Source organism: Aulonocara sp. 'chitande type north' Nkhata Bay, linkage group LG16, assembly GCF_057382095.1.
Source record: "Aulonocara sp. 'chitande type north' Nkhata Bay isolate Kocher_YH1m ecotype deep benthic linkage group LG16, A_spYH_male_GT1.1, whole genome shotgun sequence".
Classification (NCBI taxonomy): Eukaryota; Metazoa; Chordata; class Actinopteri; order Cichliformes; family Cichlidae; genus Aulonocara; species Aulonocara sp. 'chitande type north' Nkhata Bay.
Window position 1 is genome coordinate 10,216,945 of NC_141359.1, and position 14,437 is coordinate 10,231,381.

Sequence of the window (14,437 nt, forward strand, 5' to 3'; positions counted from 1 at the left end):
ATCTGGATCTAAGCAAACATCCAAAAAATACACTAGAAAAGTCCAAATCACAGAGGCTCAGCACCCCAGGTTAACCACAAAGGTTCTTTGTCCACGAGTTGTAGTTTCAAGACATAATAGCAAAGTACAAATTATTAGGCAGCTAGTTTTAATGTTGTGACTAACAATTGCATATGAAACTACCAATGAGTAATGGCCTATAAATAACTAAACATATGAAAGAACTCACAGTTTCAAAGGTAATGCATCATATTGACATTTTCAAGTCATAAAGAAGCTGCAATGCTTATGGATTTTATACTGATAATTTTTATCAAAGCTGAACTAGAAGAAAATGACTAAGATTAGAAGTGAGAACCAAGAAGACTATATTTTCCAGTGAGATGTTTTAAAGGGGAGAGGATGACTCACCCATAAGTGCAGAATAGAGTAAATATTAGACAAATAAATCAGGACTTTTTACATTATCTAACCATTTTTGCATTTTTTTTTTTTTAAATCAACTAAGTACACAAGCTAAACAAGCCTAAGCTTTACCGCATCAAACTTGGAAAAGAACTGTAAGTGAACTTGACACTGTGACCATTTATAATAAACTTGTAGGTAAACATTTTTCACTATTTGAACATGCAGCTTGTTTTCACATCCAAAATATTTACTACATACTGCTGACCAATGTTCCCTCTAAGCTGCGCACGTTTGCGATTGCACACTGCTGGCACTGTCTCTGCGCACAGAAAATCTGCATTGCACCCCCAAAAAAATCTACCTGAATTGAAATTAAAATTAAAACTTTAACAATTCTGTTTTGCAGTGTTAGTCAGTGAGTGACTGGCTGCTCCCGTATGGGATTAGAACGATACCACCTTATCTCATAGTCCAGCCAATGATGCGATTCACATATACGCAGCTAATCAACGTCGTTGACAGACTATGACAGCGTCCTTATGTGCCGACACCGTTGTTTTAGCTAGCAAAGCGGCGTGGCTGATGTGGAGTGAAGCCACGTTAATGACAACGTGTAGAATCATTGGAGATGTGAGCAGGACAGACGGAACAATTGAAAAAGTGTGGACTTTACACCAGTTTTTAAATTGTGCTGATAGGCCACGTAAAACCACAGTTATGATAAAAATATCTGCAATCTTTGGTTTTCTTCCTGAATACTGTCGTTGTTTATATTTACTGCAGGAAGAAACGGTAAAAACTGCATTTTATAAGGAAAACGCTTGAAAGCACTCAACACAAGCAAAACAACACCAAAAAACCCAGCCTTTCCTATTGGTGGAAAAATGTACCATGTCAACCAATCAAGGGGGAAGTTTTGGGAGTGACACATCTCCGAGATGTGAGAGATTTGCGACGTTTAGCGCAAATCTTGTGTAGTTAGTGTGTAGTGTAGTCAATAGTTTTGTTGTGTGTGTCAGAACAATGAGGCGACTACTGAATGTTACAGGTGTTACAGGAGTGATACATCTCATGTTGTCAGGCCTGCAGGTATCAGGCTGTTGTTCTCCTTTATCTCTTAGTGGACAAATTATTTTTTGGAGTGGCACAAATAATTTGTGTGGCATCAAATTTGATGCAGAACAGCTGATTGTTCTGTAAATAGTTTGAAATGTTGAAAAAAACAAAAACCTGTTCTTTGCTAAACTCAGTTACTTTTTTGAAGAAGTAACTATATAATTCTTTGCCCAACATTGGTCTTTATATACTGCATTTTATTCAGACAGAGTTACAGGACTCCCAGACCACAGACTCATAAGACAAGTCAGAGCTTTATTTTAAAAAAAGAAAGAAAGTTGTGTTTTCAAAATTGGACTTCATGTTATTTTTACTTCCAATATAGTGTGAACATACTACACAGGTCATGAACAATTTTTTTAAATTTTCATTGTAAGTGGGCTAAAGCAGTTAATTAAAAGTCATCTAACATAAATGTAAATGCTGTAATTTGATTATTTTAATAAACCATGTAACTTGGATGGACTTGATGCTGGCCAGCGTGACCACAGTGCACACGTCTGCTGCTGCTCACAGTGGTCCGAGGGATCGCTCAGGGAGTTTGTGCGTTCGCTCAGACACATGAAAAATTAGAGGGAACATTGCTGCTGACATAAAGTGTTTTCCAGGTGGATACATGAAATCGAGCTGTAGCCTTCAGTCTCTGAATAAATGTATGAAAATACAGTGAAAAAACACTCTTTATTTAAGAGTGTCTTTAGCAAGAATAAAAAGCCTGCAATCAGTATCTCAGACTCTGTTGCTTGTGAAGCTCGCACACAAGAATTTCACTCGCATGTGCTGTACCAATGTACCTGCACATGTGATGTGACAATAAAAGTGATTTGATTTGATTCAGACTAATCAACTTGAATGTACATCACACAGAAGGTCAGTCATGGACTTGTTGCTCATGATTCAATACCAGTTCACAGCATTTTAATATCTCTGCTTTGTGTTTTTGTATTGACTTAGAATTTCATTTCCTTGCGACTCGAAACCTGGTGATTCATTACTCATCATGGTTTTGGGAGCAGGTGGCTGAAAGTCTTTTAAAGTGGGCTCTGTTTTGGTTTAGTGTTATGGGCAAGAATGCACTTTGCACTGGAAATGTTGAATCATCATCCTGTTCACATTTAAATGCAGTGCTTACAAAGTGTTCTTAAAGAGCAGAACTGCTGAATAAATATGAAAGTTCAGGTAATCACTTGCACTCTGGAGCTTTGTCCATGTAAGCAGATGTCTGCACACCCAATGCAGCGAGGCCCTTGAATGTATAATGATCTGCATAGTGTATTGTAACAATGACTTGGATAATGGCTTTCAATCTGTATTTCATCTGTCTACTGAGTGATTTGTAGCTGCTGTGATAAGCACAACTACTAAACTTAGCACAAAAAGTAAGGAAATTTGTGTTTTATTGACTATTTCTTTGCTGTAACAATCCTTGGCAATAAATGTTGTAGCGCTGGAAAGCCTGTCATCTCCCCTTAAATGGTGTCACATTTGCATTTGTGGGTTGAGCAACAGAGTTGAGTATGCAAGTTGTGCCCAAGAAAAACTTGCCAAATCTTCTCTTTCGATGCCAAACAGCTTATTCTGCTATTGGCTCTTGTTTGGTGCCATTTACTGGACTGAATGATTAAAGATTGAAAAAAAAAAAAACCAATTGGCAATTTAACAGTTTATTTATTTGATAACCAGAATCATCCACAGCCACAACAGCCTGGCATTTGTCACAAGTATGCCAATGTGATTGTTCTGGTCACGCTGGCACGAACAGAACAATCCGGCTGATCCCACAAGAGTTCAATGGGGCTGAGGTCAGGACTGCAGGCAGGCCGTTCCATCCTTTCCACTCCCAAATTCTGGAGGTAGTCTCCGATAAACCCTGTTGTGTGCAAGCAACCGTTTTCATCTTGAAGGACAGAGTTTGGCCCCAGACTGTGGAGATATGGGACTGCCACTCTTTGTGGAATCTCATTCTGATCTCTCTCAGCATTGAGATTGTCTCCAATGATGACAGGCCTCGTTTTTCCCATGACTGAGATGCTGCTCCACACCATCATGCTGCCTCCACCAAGCCGTTACCCTAATGGTGCAGCAAACAGCATGGCGTTCTCTGTGCTGTCTCCATACTTGTGTTTAAGCCACTCTTACAAGCCATCTGCTGTAGGCAGAATTTGGACAAATCGCTGAACATAATGTTCCTCCACATGTTCAGATTCCAGTGCACATGTTGCTGAAACAAGCGCAATTGGGTCTGATGGTGAACAGGAAGTCATGCCAGGCCTCCTGGTAGCCCTGGCTGTGTGCAGTCTGTTCTGGATTCTCTGGGTAGAGAGCCATATCATCCTGCAAACCTTGATAGTAGATCTGTAGACGACTACCTACACTTCTTAAGTGCAGACAGAATGAGGAAACTGTTTTCTTATGTTGTCAACTTATTGTAGATCCTCCATTATATGGAACTTGGCTTTCAATTTGTAGATGATACTAGCTCTCACTCCAAATAATGCTGCGTGTCTTGGTTTTGCAAAACTCCGGGCTGAAGTTGCCCTATGGGCCATATTAAGATCAGTCAAACGTGGCAGGGTTCATGCTCACAGGTGCTGCTAATCAGGCGCTAATCAGGCACCTAATAGTCAGCACCTGGGATATAGAAAATCAAAACAAGAGTCAATGACAGAATAATCTGTTAACTACCCCACAAATGCATTTTTCTTACAAATGTGGCACCAATTAAGGAGAAGAAGCATTGTTACAGAAGTAACACAGAAGTTATCCAAACACAAATTTTCTTACTTTTTGTGCAAAGTTTATATAAAATATTCATCAAATAAAGCATCCACTGCAGAAAGGTTGTTTTGGGAAAAAACATACTTTCCTTCGCTTGAGCAGTAAGAAAGATCTAATATTTCTTGGGGAAAAAAATCCATAAAATGCCACTTGCTGTAAATTTATGTTATAGGTTTGATGTGTACTAGCAACCTTGTAGTGCTATTTCTATCCCCAAGAGAGTATGAAGTCAATATTATTGTGAACAAAGCCAATATAAGACTACAATTGCTTTGCGATAAAAGACAATTACTGGTGAGTGGAAACTTTAATTATGAAGTAGCAACATAGATGTGGTAGTTTGCCCTGGATTCAGGTGCACACTTGATTACAGCTGACACCAGAGCTTGAAGGAAAACAGTCTGATTTTTCCATTCATGTTTCTCTGATTGCTAAGCTTGGAGAAGGACTGAAGAAGCACAACCGAATTCAATCTTTTACATAGAGGAGAACCACATAATTCCCCCATGAGAAAGCACTTTGAGACAGAAACTGCAGTCCAATTGCAGCTTTCTCTCTTTCGTCAATTGAGCCAGCTCTGAAATGTCAGACAGTTTCCTGAAAGTACAAAAAAAAAGTTTTTTGCCATTCTTGCTCACTCTTAGGGAGGGAAATACAGTTTGATGTATGACGCTTATCCGTAAAAGCACAAGATATCCACACAAAGACAAGTGATCAAACAGAGTTACACACATACACAAGGCAGGCAGATATTTTGTAAACAGACAAGATAAGGAGGGGGGAAAATCACATGACTGACAGTGAAAAACAGATTTCACTGTCAGCCCTGTGATTTTACTGGAAGGGAAGAGATGAAAAGATTAAACTGCTGTCATTTAGACTTTTCTATTGTTTAAATGACAGGAAAAAAATATTAGAGATAGAGCTGTTGTACTGTGGCAGCAGCCCAAAGGGATAGATGACCATTGTAAGTCGAGCCTGTCCTCTGCCACTTTCAATGTCTCTCTCTCTCCATCACCTGAGGTGTAATTGAGGCTCATTATGCCTGTCCTGTACTTAAAACAATCAGAACGCTCTCTGCCTTTCACCCGATAAAGGTATTCGACACCAGCTCTCCAGCAAAGTGCAGTTAAGCTCTTAGTTTTGGCTGACAGACATGCTCTACCATCAGATATTTCCAGAGGTATCAGCTAATGAATCAGCAACGCGGAACATACACTACCAGCATTGGCTACTCCTACACTTCCATTTAACCTTCTTCAGCAAAACTGTTTATAGCAGATTAGCAACCCAAAAGAAAGAACGAAAAACTCCGTGTAAGGTAAATAACAGACCAAAACCGAGGAGCCCAAACTGCAAAAGCCTGGTTGTGTTTAGATTTTAAGTGTAAGTTATCAGGTTCCTGTCCGAGGAGCTCAGGCAATGCACTGGGACGCACTGTTGGGTCTCCATCCAATAGGATGGAGAGGGAATGGAGGGTAGAGGAGGGAACAAACAATTTACCAGAACTTACCAAAAAACAAGTACAAGTGAGATTAACAAATGACAGAGGAAAACACAAACACACACACTTAATTTTTATTCAACCAGTTTAGGATGACAGGGCACATGACAACATGGCCAATAACTTTAAAGCTGTTGAGACAACATCTGAATGTTCTGAATGTTCACTCTGTAGGTTAAGGCTACAACTGCTTTGCGATAAAAGACTATTACTGGTGAGTGGAAACTTTAGTTATGAAGTAGCAACATAGATGTGGTGCAGCAGTACCGGTAGATTTTTTTTCCTTTTCTATATGTGAACAAATCTCAAAAGTACACTTTCTTGACAAAAACTCTCTGAGCTTTATCTTACTACTTTAAATTATTCTTTTCACACTCATCTGGTAGCAGGACAGTGAACACGTACAAGTTAGAGCAAAGCAATACTGACAAGTGGAGCTGGAAGGAAGAAAACAAGGACATCGTCAGGGATCGTCATGGTTACTCTTCATTTTTTCAGTAAGGTACAGTACTCTAAACTATTCTGTGTACATGCACAGTATGTAGACATACCTGTATGATATTTTTAATTACTGAAGAAAGAAAAGCCTTTGAAAAACAAACGTTGGCTAGTACCCAACAAAGGTTTGTGGTCAGGGGTTTGTAACTTGATGATCTAGGTGTGACAGCATAGCAATTCCTATAGGCAACCTGGAGCCAAGTCATGAAGGGCTTTAAATGTAACAGACAATCAATTCCAATTTACAGACACTAATGTATGATAGATGACTGTTCTGCAATGTACGACAAAATCACTGTGTAGTTATCATCATCGAGTTACTCTGATTTCTACCTCTAATAAAGAAAGTTGTCTTTTTCCAAACTTCAATGGTGACTTGTAATGATATTCAAATGCTTTGAGTAATCTAACACTGATACGCCATTACAGCTCTCCTATCATGGTTAGTATTTATTAATATGTAAAAACATTACGGCATACTGCGAGCAAACAAAGCATTTTCTCTACTAATGGGGCGGAAAAGCAATTCAACCAGTATTAATATTTAAGACTAAACCTTTACTTGCATTGTTGCACTGTGATATCAGTGACTGGACCTCAACACATTTGACACAAGCTGTGATAAAATACTGCTGTCTTATCAGATCTCTGTTCCTCAAACTAGGAGAGGGTCCCGTTGGTGGAGAATAGAGCCCCATGGTGGAGCATGGACTACCAACAGAAAACATGGAGTGAAACTAAACTGAAGGACACTATTGTGCAGACATACATTTCAGAGCCTTTTTTATTTTTAATAATAGACTAAAACAAATTGTGTTGAGGGTATTACCTTTTAGCGTGCTTCAAAATGAAGCACAACAGACAAAGTTTGAGAACTTGAACTTCTCATGTGATTGAGGAACTTTATGTAAGCAAATACTATGAAGACATGAGATAGGAAGGAGGACTTTTTTCCAGGATAAAACATCAGAAATATATGGAAGAGGATTAGAGCCACTGAAGAAAAAAGTGGGCATGTCTTTTTTTCTTCTTTTCCAGAATGCTGAGACAAAAGTCAGAATGCTGAGACATGCACACTCCCCTGTCCCTGAAATAGTTTGACAGAGTCTTTGGCCTTAAATAAAAAAATAAAAAAAATAAAAATAGGCAGAACCTTTCCTCCATTTCTATTTCTCAAAGGCATGTCCACCTGCGTGTTTAGAGTTGCCTTCAGCTATGACCTCCAACACTTACTGCTAATAAGGTTCATCGCAGTAACATCCAGATAACGAAGCAGGGAAAAAGCTCTAATTATTCCAGCCTGGGAGCATTCGTCTATATTCCAAGATGGTTACCTCCAGTGCTAACATTGTGCTGTTGAAATAATCTATGCTGTGACTTATAATATAAATGTTTCTTGCTAATGAGCTCTGCTTTCCAGACGCTTGCTTCCATTGTCCTGACAGGAGATGATTCTGCGACTGGGGAATTTAGATTTTATGTTTTACTATGTTTCATTTATAGAAGACAAATGGCTTTAATGATCAACACTCTCCCCTCTGGATTAGTGTTCTGTTTTTCAGAACCTTTCTTCTGCCCTTATTATTTGCTCGCACATATCGTGTGGATATTGTTGCCTTCTCCTGAAGGGATGGATTGTCAAATGTCACCACTTAACCTCGTGCTGCAAAAGGCTGGTTACAAGAAAGCATTAAGCCTTACACAACCAAACATGATTGCCTCAAAGAAAACAAACAAACAAACAAAAAAACAACGCTTGTAGCTCAGCCCCAATACACAATACATGCTCTAAAGGAAGTAAAACTCAGATAACACAAAGCCTGTTTATATTGTGTAGATTCTCTTTCCCTGTAGCCTACTTGTTGTGTTAGATACAAATAATACACAGTGTTGTCTGAAGATGAGAAGTGCCCGTTGTTCAGCAAATCAATATGGAAATCCTTATGATTTTATTAAGACTTGTAGCTACCAATGAGGGAGAATCCTTTGAGGCGACTTTTAAATAATGCTGAATAAAGGAGCTGAGAGTTGAGGGGAAGGATTTAATAGTAAGAAAGAGACTGAGGTGGAAACAAAAATAATTGAAAAGAATGATAAGATCAAAATAGAAAGAGAGAATGAGGGCTAAGAGCAAGAGGAGGGGAAGACTTGGAGAGCCAGAGAGAGTGTGAAACAGAATGATGAAAGCTAAGCTGTGCCCTACCCCGGAGGCAACTGTGCTACAAACACACACACTTGCAGTATAGACCCGGTGTGCAGACAACATATGAGGCCATCTGCCAAACACTATCAGGGCTTCGAAAACACGACTGGGGGAGGACACCTGTGAGAAAGAAAGATTTGACACAAGAGATGGAGGAGAGGACACTCATGGGTTCAATTGCAGATTTTTCACATCTCCATCGGAAACCTTTTCTGTGTCTTTATGGGCCGATGCACCTGGATAGCGGCACCTTTTAGACAGCACTTAAAGAGGGCTGCTTTGGTCATTGATTTATCTGGGCTTTACAGCCGCAGTCCATAGCTCTGTAGGGAAACACACACAGGTGCTACCTCCAATATCAGCCACAAATCTGTAATCGTTTGCTTTTGCTCTGCAGTCACATTTGAGCGACTGCTAAGCCAAGTCGCCAATCGCTTCTGTGCCCCTCAGACAGTACAGTGTATGCTGATGATCCAAAAATACTGCATTATTGACTGAACGTTTTCATGTTTAATCTATTGTCCACTTAAATTAGAGCTTCTGAATATAGAACCTGTATTAAAATGGGCAGAATTCCTAAACGCTTTGCACTGGACTTCAAGCCTGGATGTCTGCGCTTCAATCACATTTTAATTTTTTGATATCAAATCCATTGTCCAAATACTTACAGGCCTAAATGTAAGATACTGTAAAGCCTTTGTATGTTGAGCAATGTGTTAGCAACTCTTTAACAGTAACATCTCAGCACATAGACACTGTGACAACATGTTAACATCACTTAACAACTGGAACTCACATCTGTGCCCATCTCTCATCTACAGTACTATAGATTAAGAAGCTAATCATGTTTTTCACCCTTTTGCTTTAAAGTGTTCATGACATCCTATTCTATAACCTGTCTACAGGCACTAGTGTTTTTTAATATTATTAATGTACAAATTTTAGTGCTCCTTTAAGTGAATAGTGCCTTTGAGCGTCAGTCTATTAACTCCAGCCACCTTATTTCAACAGCTCTGGGCCAACAATACCTCATGATGTGACAGGAATAGACGGCAACAGTCAAATTCATTCACTTCTTTTTCTTTCCATCTCCAGACACAGGTTTAATGGCCGCTGATGTCTGGGTCACATAATTAGCTGAATAGCTAAAGAGCACAGAGCTCTGAGCTACTGGATGTTGGGGTGGGGAGACGGGGGTGTCAATGAAATATGCATTTGGAAGTCATAAAAGCAAGTTCTTTTCTATTTCTGCGGCAACAAAGAGCCTGAGCAGCATGACCGGTCAAAAAAAGCAGAAAGATTACGACGTTGGATCTGACCGATTTCTCTGACTGCCAAACCCTGAGCTGGACTGCAAAAGCTCAAAATTGTAGTCTTTAGCAGTAAGGTCCCAGTAAACACCATGTCATTTCCAAATTGCAGTGCTCATGGAAATTATAAAGATCCTTTATTTGCATTTTTAAAAAGTACCCTTTCTCGTCTATTAGATTTGGTTTTGATAATCAGGTATTCCTGTGCAATGAAGCACCAAATAATATTAACCTTCAGCTTTAGTCTGTCTTAAATCTTAAACATTTTTGTCAAGACCAGCAATTAACAAAACACAAATCCATAATACAGCGCCTGCTGATGAATTATAAGTGTGGCAACAGCTATGGAGAGCCAAAAACAACAAAAAACTGAAAATGAGCACGTTCCATCTAGGAAAGCTGTCGCCTGTCAATATAGAGCAGAGGGAGAGCACTGAAACCTATAAGTACATTTAAATACAGCAAATGATTTAGTTTACTTTTATAAGTGGACAGATAACCGGTGAATAGGTAAAAAATGGTGCAACTTAACTGGTTTGGTGTTTGTCCGTCAGATACACAACAAAGCACATTTTTTTGTAGAATATGCAAGCGGCCGTCATTATTGTCGTATTTGTCGGACTAAGGTGCTCGTAAATCTGGGCGTAATCTGGGTCCTAAACTCTGTATTCTTCAGGTCAAACAACACTGCAGCATCACTGAGAGTTAAATATGGAATCAGAACGATGCCACCTTGAAACGAAACCGAAAAAAATATTGAAACCGAAAAAAAATATTGTAACTGAAATTCAGTTACAATATTTTGTAACTGAAATTCAGTTACAATATTTTTTTTTTCAAAAATCAAACGTACAGCTCTGCTATCACTTCTAACATAAATGAAGACAGGAAGCTACACCACAGTGACGTTTGTAGGGTTACTGAAGTTGGGCTATCTGGTATATAATGATGTGCTACATGATCGCTAGCGACACAGCTATGTTAGCATAACATAAACTGTGAAGCTGGAGGATGAACACTAACACTTTCCCCCTCGATAAAAGTTAACGTGAGGGTTCCTGATGGTTAGTGACAAATGCAATCGCATGGCAGGATGCTGTAAACGGACCAAACTTCAGTCAGGAGAACAACTGAGAAAATCCATCCACAATACAAGGTTAGTCATTAATATACTGCAACAACATGGGAATAGAGCAGCTGCCAGAGAATTCAACATTAATGAATCAATGGTACAGAAGTGGAGGAAGCAAGAAGAATGAGTTGAATGAAGTTTGATTTATCTGAGTGTTTTGTTGCCTTATAATCCCGTGCACCTTATGGTCCAAAAAATACATATTTGACTTTTTTATTTGGCACACTGCAGTTTAATGTAGCAAAGCACCTCTTTTTAACTTCAGTGGATATTATACATGGTTATGCTCAGGATATGTCAGCCCATTTCTACTAGAGATGCCCTTTGGTTAAACTTTCAGCAAGGAATTTGCATTTGCACTGTTAAATGTTTATATAGCTTTAATGCACATAAAAAAAAAAAACAGCTGCTTGTTTTAAGTGAAAATAAATGAATGGGTTTTTTTTGCGCTAGTAAAGTTGTGGAGTTGTATTTTGTCTCGCAGAAATTATATTGTTATCGCAAATTTTCAAATATATATCGTGATAAATATTTTTGGCCATATCGCCCTGCTCTAATATCTGTCATAACTTAGAAGTAGGTTTGCAGGAGACTCTCCACAAGCTCAGCTGTAAAAGTAAGATGACAAGAGGCCAATGGCCCAGTGGATGCAGAGTGGGGGTCTCAGTGCTTGTAATATGTTTTCTATGTTTTGCAGAGGAATTTGGTGTAGCTTGGGTGAGGGGAGATGGACTTTTATGACCGACAAGAAGTCACACACCCACACGCACACTCACTCACATACACACACAGGTACGCACAAACACAGAATTTACAACACACTATGTGGGTTTTACGATGGGGTCGCTTCTATAAAACTGGTTGCAACAAACAAAGAAGTGAAGATCTGCAGAGGGACACCGGCCCTGTACATCTCCCCTTTAGAAGGTGCATGTGCAACTGAAGATGAATAAAGGTTTTGTGAAATGACTACTGAGTCCGGTGCAGTCTCTGGAGGCCTGAGGAATAAAAAAAGAACCGGGGTGAAACTGCTTTACGTAACATTTTCAACAAATATATATTTAAACTACAAAATAAGAAACTTTTATTTTCTTACAAGTGGTTGCTTGAGTTTTGAGACCACCAGAAAACGTCTTACCCAGCAAACAATCCAAACTGATTATACAACCGGAAACAATCATTTGCAATCAGTGATCCTTCGCAGCCACGGACTGAGCGCAGATGTCAATTTGAAGCAAATCAAAATAACTTCAAAACTGATGCAGGAGAAACACTGTCAGAAAAAAAGTCAGGCGGTTGAAATAACGCCATGTAATCTGGGTGGTAACAGGCTGCTGACTGTCTACATACAAAATGAACAATGACAAGAAGATGGATGCTGAAACATCCCTTTGGACTTGAATTCATGGCAGCAAAATGCAGGCCAATAGGCTGCCTCTAGCCGGGATTTAAAAGAGGAAAAAAGAAAAAGCTCCAGCTTCGCAGCCGCAATTGTTTTGCAGAGTGTGATTAGACTTTCTCCTTGGAATCACAAGGCAATCAGGAAAAGGGGAGTGTACTGTGCCGTAGCCCATACAGCTGCTACTTTCTTGCTCATTTGGGAGTGTTCGGCATTCTCTCTGAATGGTAATTATGAAAGGAACAAAAAGGGGCCTTTGCAGACAAAGGCGGGTTTGGAGTGAATGGGCCCTGCTCCCATACGCCATGAGTGTTTTGACTCCAAGTGCTGTTTCATGGGAGACGATACGAGGCAATTATGCAGGAGAACTTGCAGGGGGTGAGAAAGGAAGAGGAGCACGGAGAGGGAGATACGCTGGGCCTGGCATAGAGAGCGGGACCAGATAGCACCATCTGCATTCTGCACGTGCACTGTCCGTCTGGCTCGCTGTTGCTTTCAATAAAAGCTGGAGCTCATGCAGACAGGCAACAGAAAAAGTATTCAAATATACAGTACAGAGGAGGACTCACTGGGCCGCACATACACCACACACCAATCCTGCACTTTACTGCAAGACATGGCACTGATTTAACTATGTTAACCAAAGCTGCCACAGTGAAAGGATATAATATCATAAGTGGTATTATACTGTTGGTCCCATGCTGGCAAACGCATACAATGGCACCTGCGTTTCTCAACACACCAACAAATCTCCATTTCCTGCAAATAAAATCTTTAGCAAAAACTAAGATAAGATGTATTTGCTTAAAATGGTAATATGTGATTAAAAGTGCAAATGTTTTGCAGCGCTGCTGTCAAAGAACTGAAAACAAGCACTAACTGTATGTAACAGCTGAGTCTAATAAGCTATGAATATGAAAACGAGCTCTTTCTTCTTGCTGCATTAACATAACCATATCAAAGCAAAAGGGCTTGAAATTGTTTTCATCTGAATTTCTAGATCACTGATGTGCACTTTAATTTTTTTTTCACCTTTCCTGCGTGGGAGGGCCATTTTTGTTTTTGCCCTCACTGGGGGGTTGACAAACAGAGATTGACTTCTTATTTAAAATGAATCAAATCAAGAAAAGCAAGAAGAGACTGATCACGTTACCTCTCTTATCTTGTCTCGTTTCTCTTTGACGTCGGGTTCTGGGGGCTCGCCGTCGCTCACGCCCACCACCTTAGGCATGGGTACCGGCGGCAACGGTTTGGGCCCTACGTCCTTCTTTTTCAGGTCCTCCATCACTTTGTTCTTCTCCGTCTGAATCTCGGCCTTGAGCTCCTCACGTGACTTTCGCAGCTTCTCCTTTGCCTCCTGCAGTGCTCGCTCGTGGTCTGCACGGATCTTATCCCGCAGGCTCTCCTCCTCTTCCCTACAGGAGGAAGGAATAAGATAAGCTTTACTTCTTTATGCTCTGCTTTGATTTCCATTAGACCTCACAAGTCGGTTGCTCATCCCCACAGTGCAATTAGAAGGGTTACTGTAACCATAGCTAACACGCACACAAAAAACATTTGGTGAAGAAAGGTGTACAGAGAGACTTGTGCTTGAAATTAATTAAAGATGGGCATTACAAACAAACTCTGACCCACTAGGAAGTTGATATTTCATTATTTTTGGAAAATAAAACTAAAATATTTACTGTTTACCTTTTTTACATTGATATTTAATAAACTATTGAATTTCTTTAGGTCAGCAGGTTGAGGATCACTGCAACAAACATCTGCAGGAAACCATTTTACTCAGATGATAATGAAAACACAAAAAAAAACATTTTCTCAGGAGAAACCTAACCCCAACCCCATTAATCTGCAGTTACATCAGCTCCAGGAAATGGGACAGGTGTGGAGGAACACAATGAGGAGACCAGCGATGGCAGAATGACAAACATCATCTGTGGTTCCACATGACGGTACAAACCCTAGGGGTGTTGACAAGGCTCTACCCCGCGAGGATGTGCTTCAGTAATGAAAAACAAACATAGTGGGGAGCTGAAGCAAAGGTGACAGGAGGCCGACGACACTTTGCTGCTCTTCTGTGGTCACT

General features: G+C 39.9%; 1 protein-coding gene across 4 annotated transcripts in view; it reads right to left on the reverse strand.

The window, feature by feature from the left end:
• The window catches only part of man1a2 (mannosidase, alpha, class 1A, member 2), a 147,996-nt gene that overhangs the window by 102,621 nt on the left and 30,938 nt on the right, over window positions 1-14,437 (reverse strand). For all 4 annotated transcript variants that reach the window (XM_086265801.1, XM_086265803.1, XM_086265802.1 and 1 more), the window contains exon 3: window positions 13,502-13,763. In XM_086265801.1, the coding sequence (XP_086121927.1) occupies window positions 13,502-13,763 (262 nt within the window). The remainder of the gene's footprint in view (window positions 1-13,501; window positions 13,764-14,437) is intronic.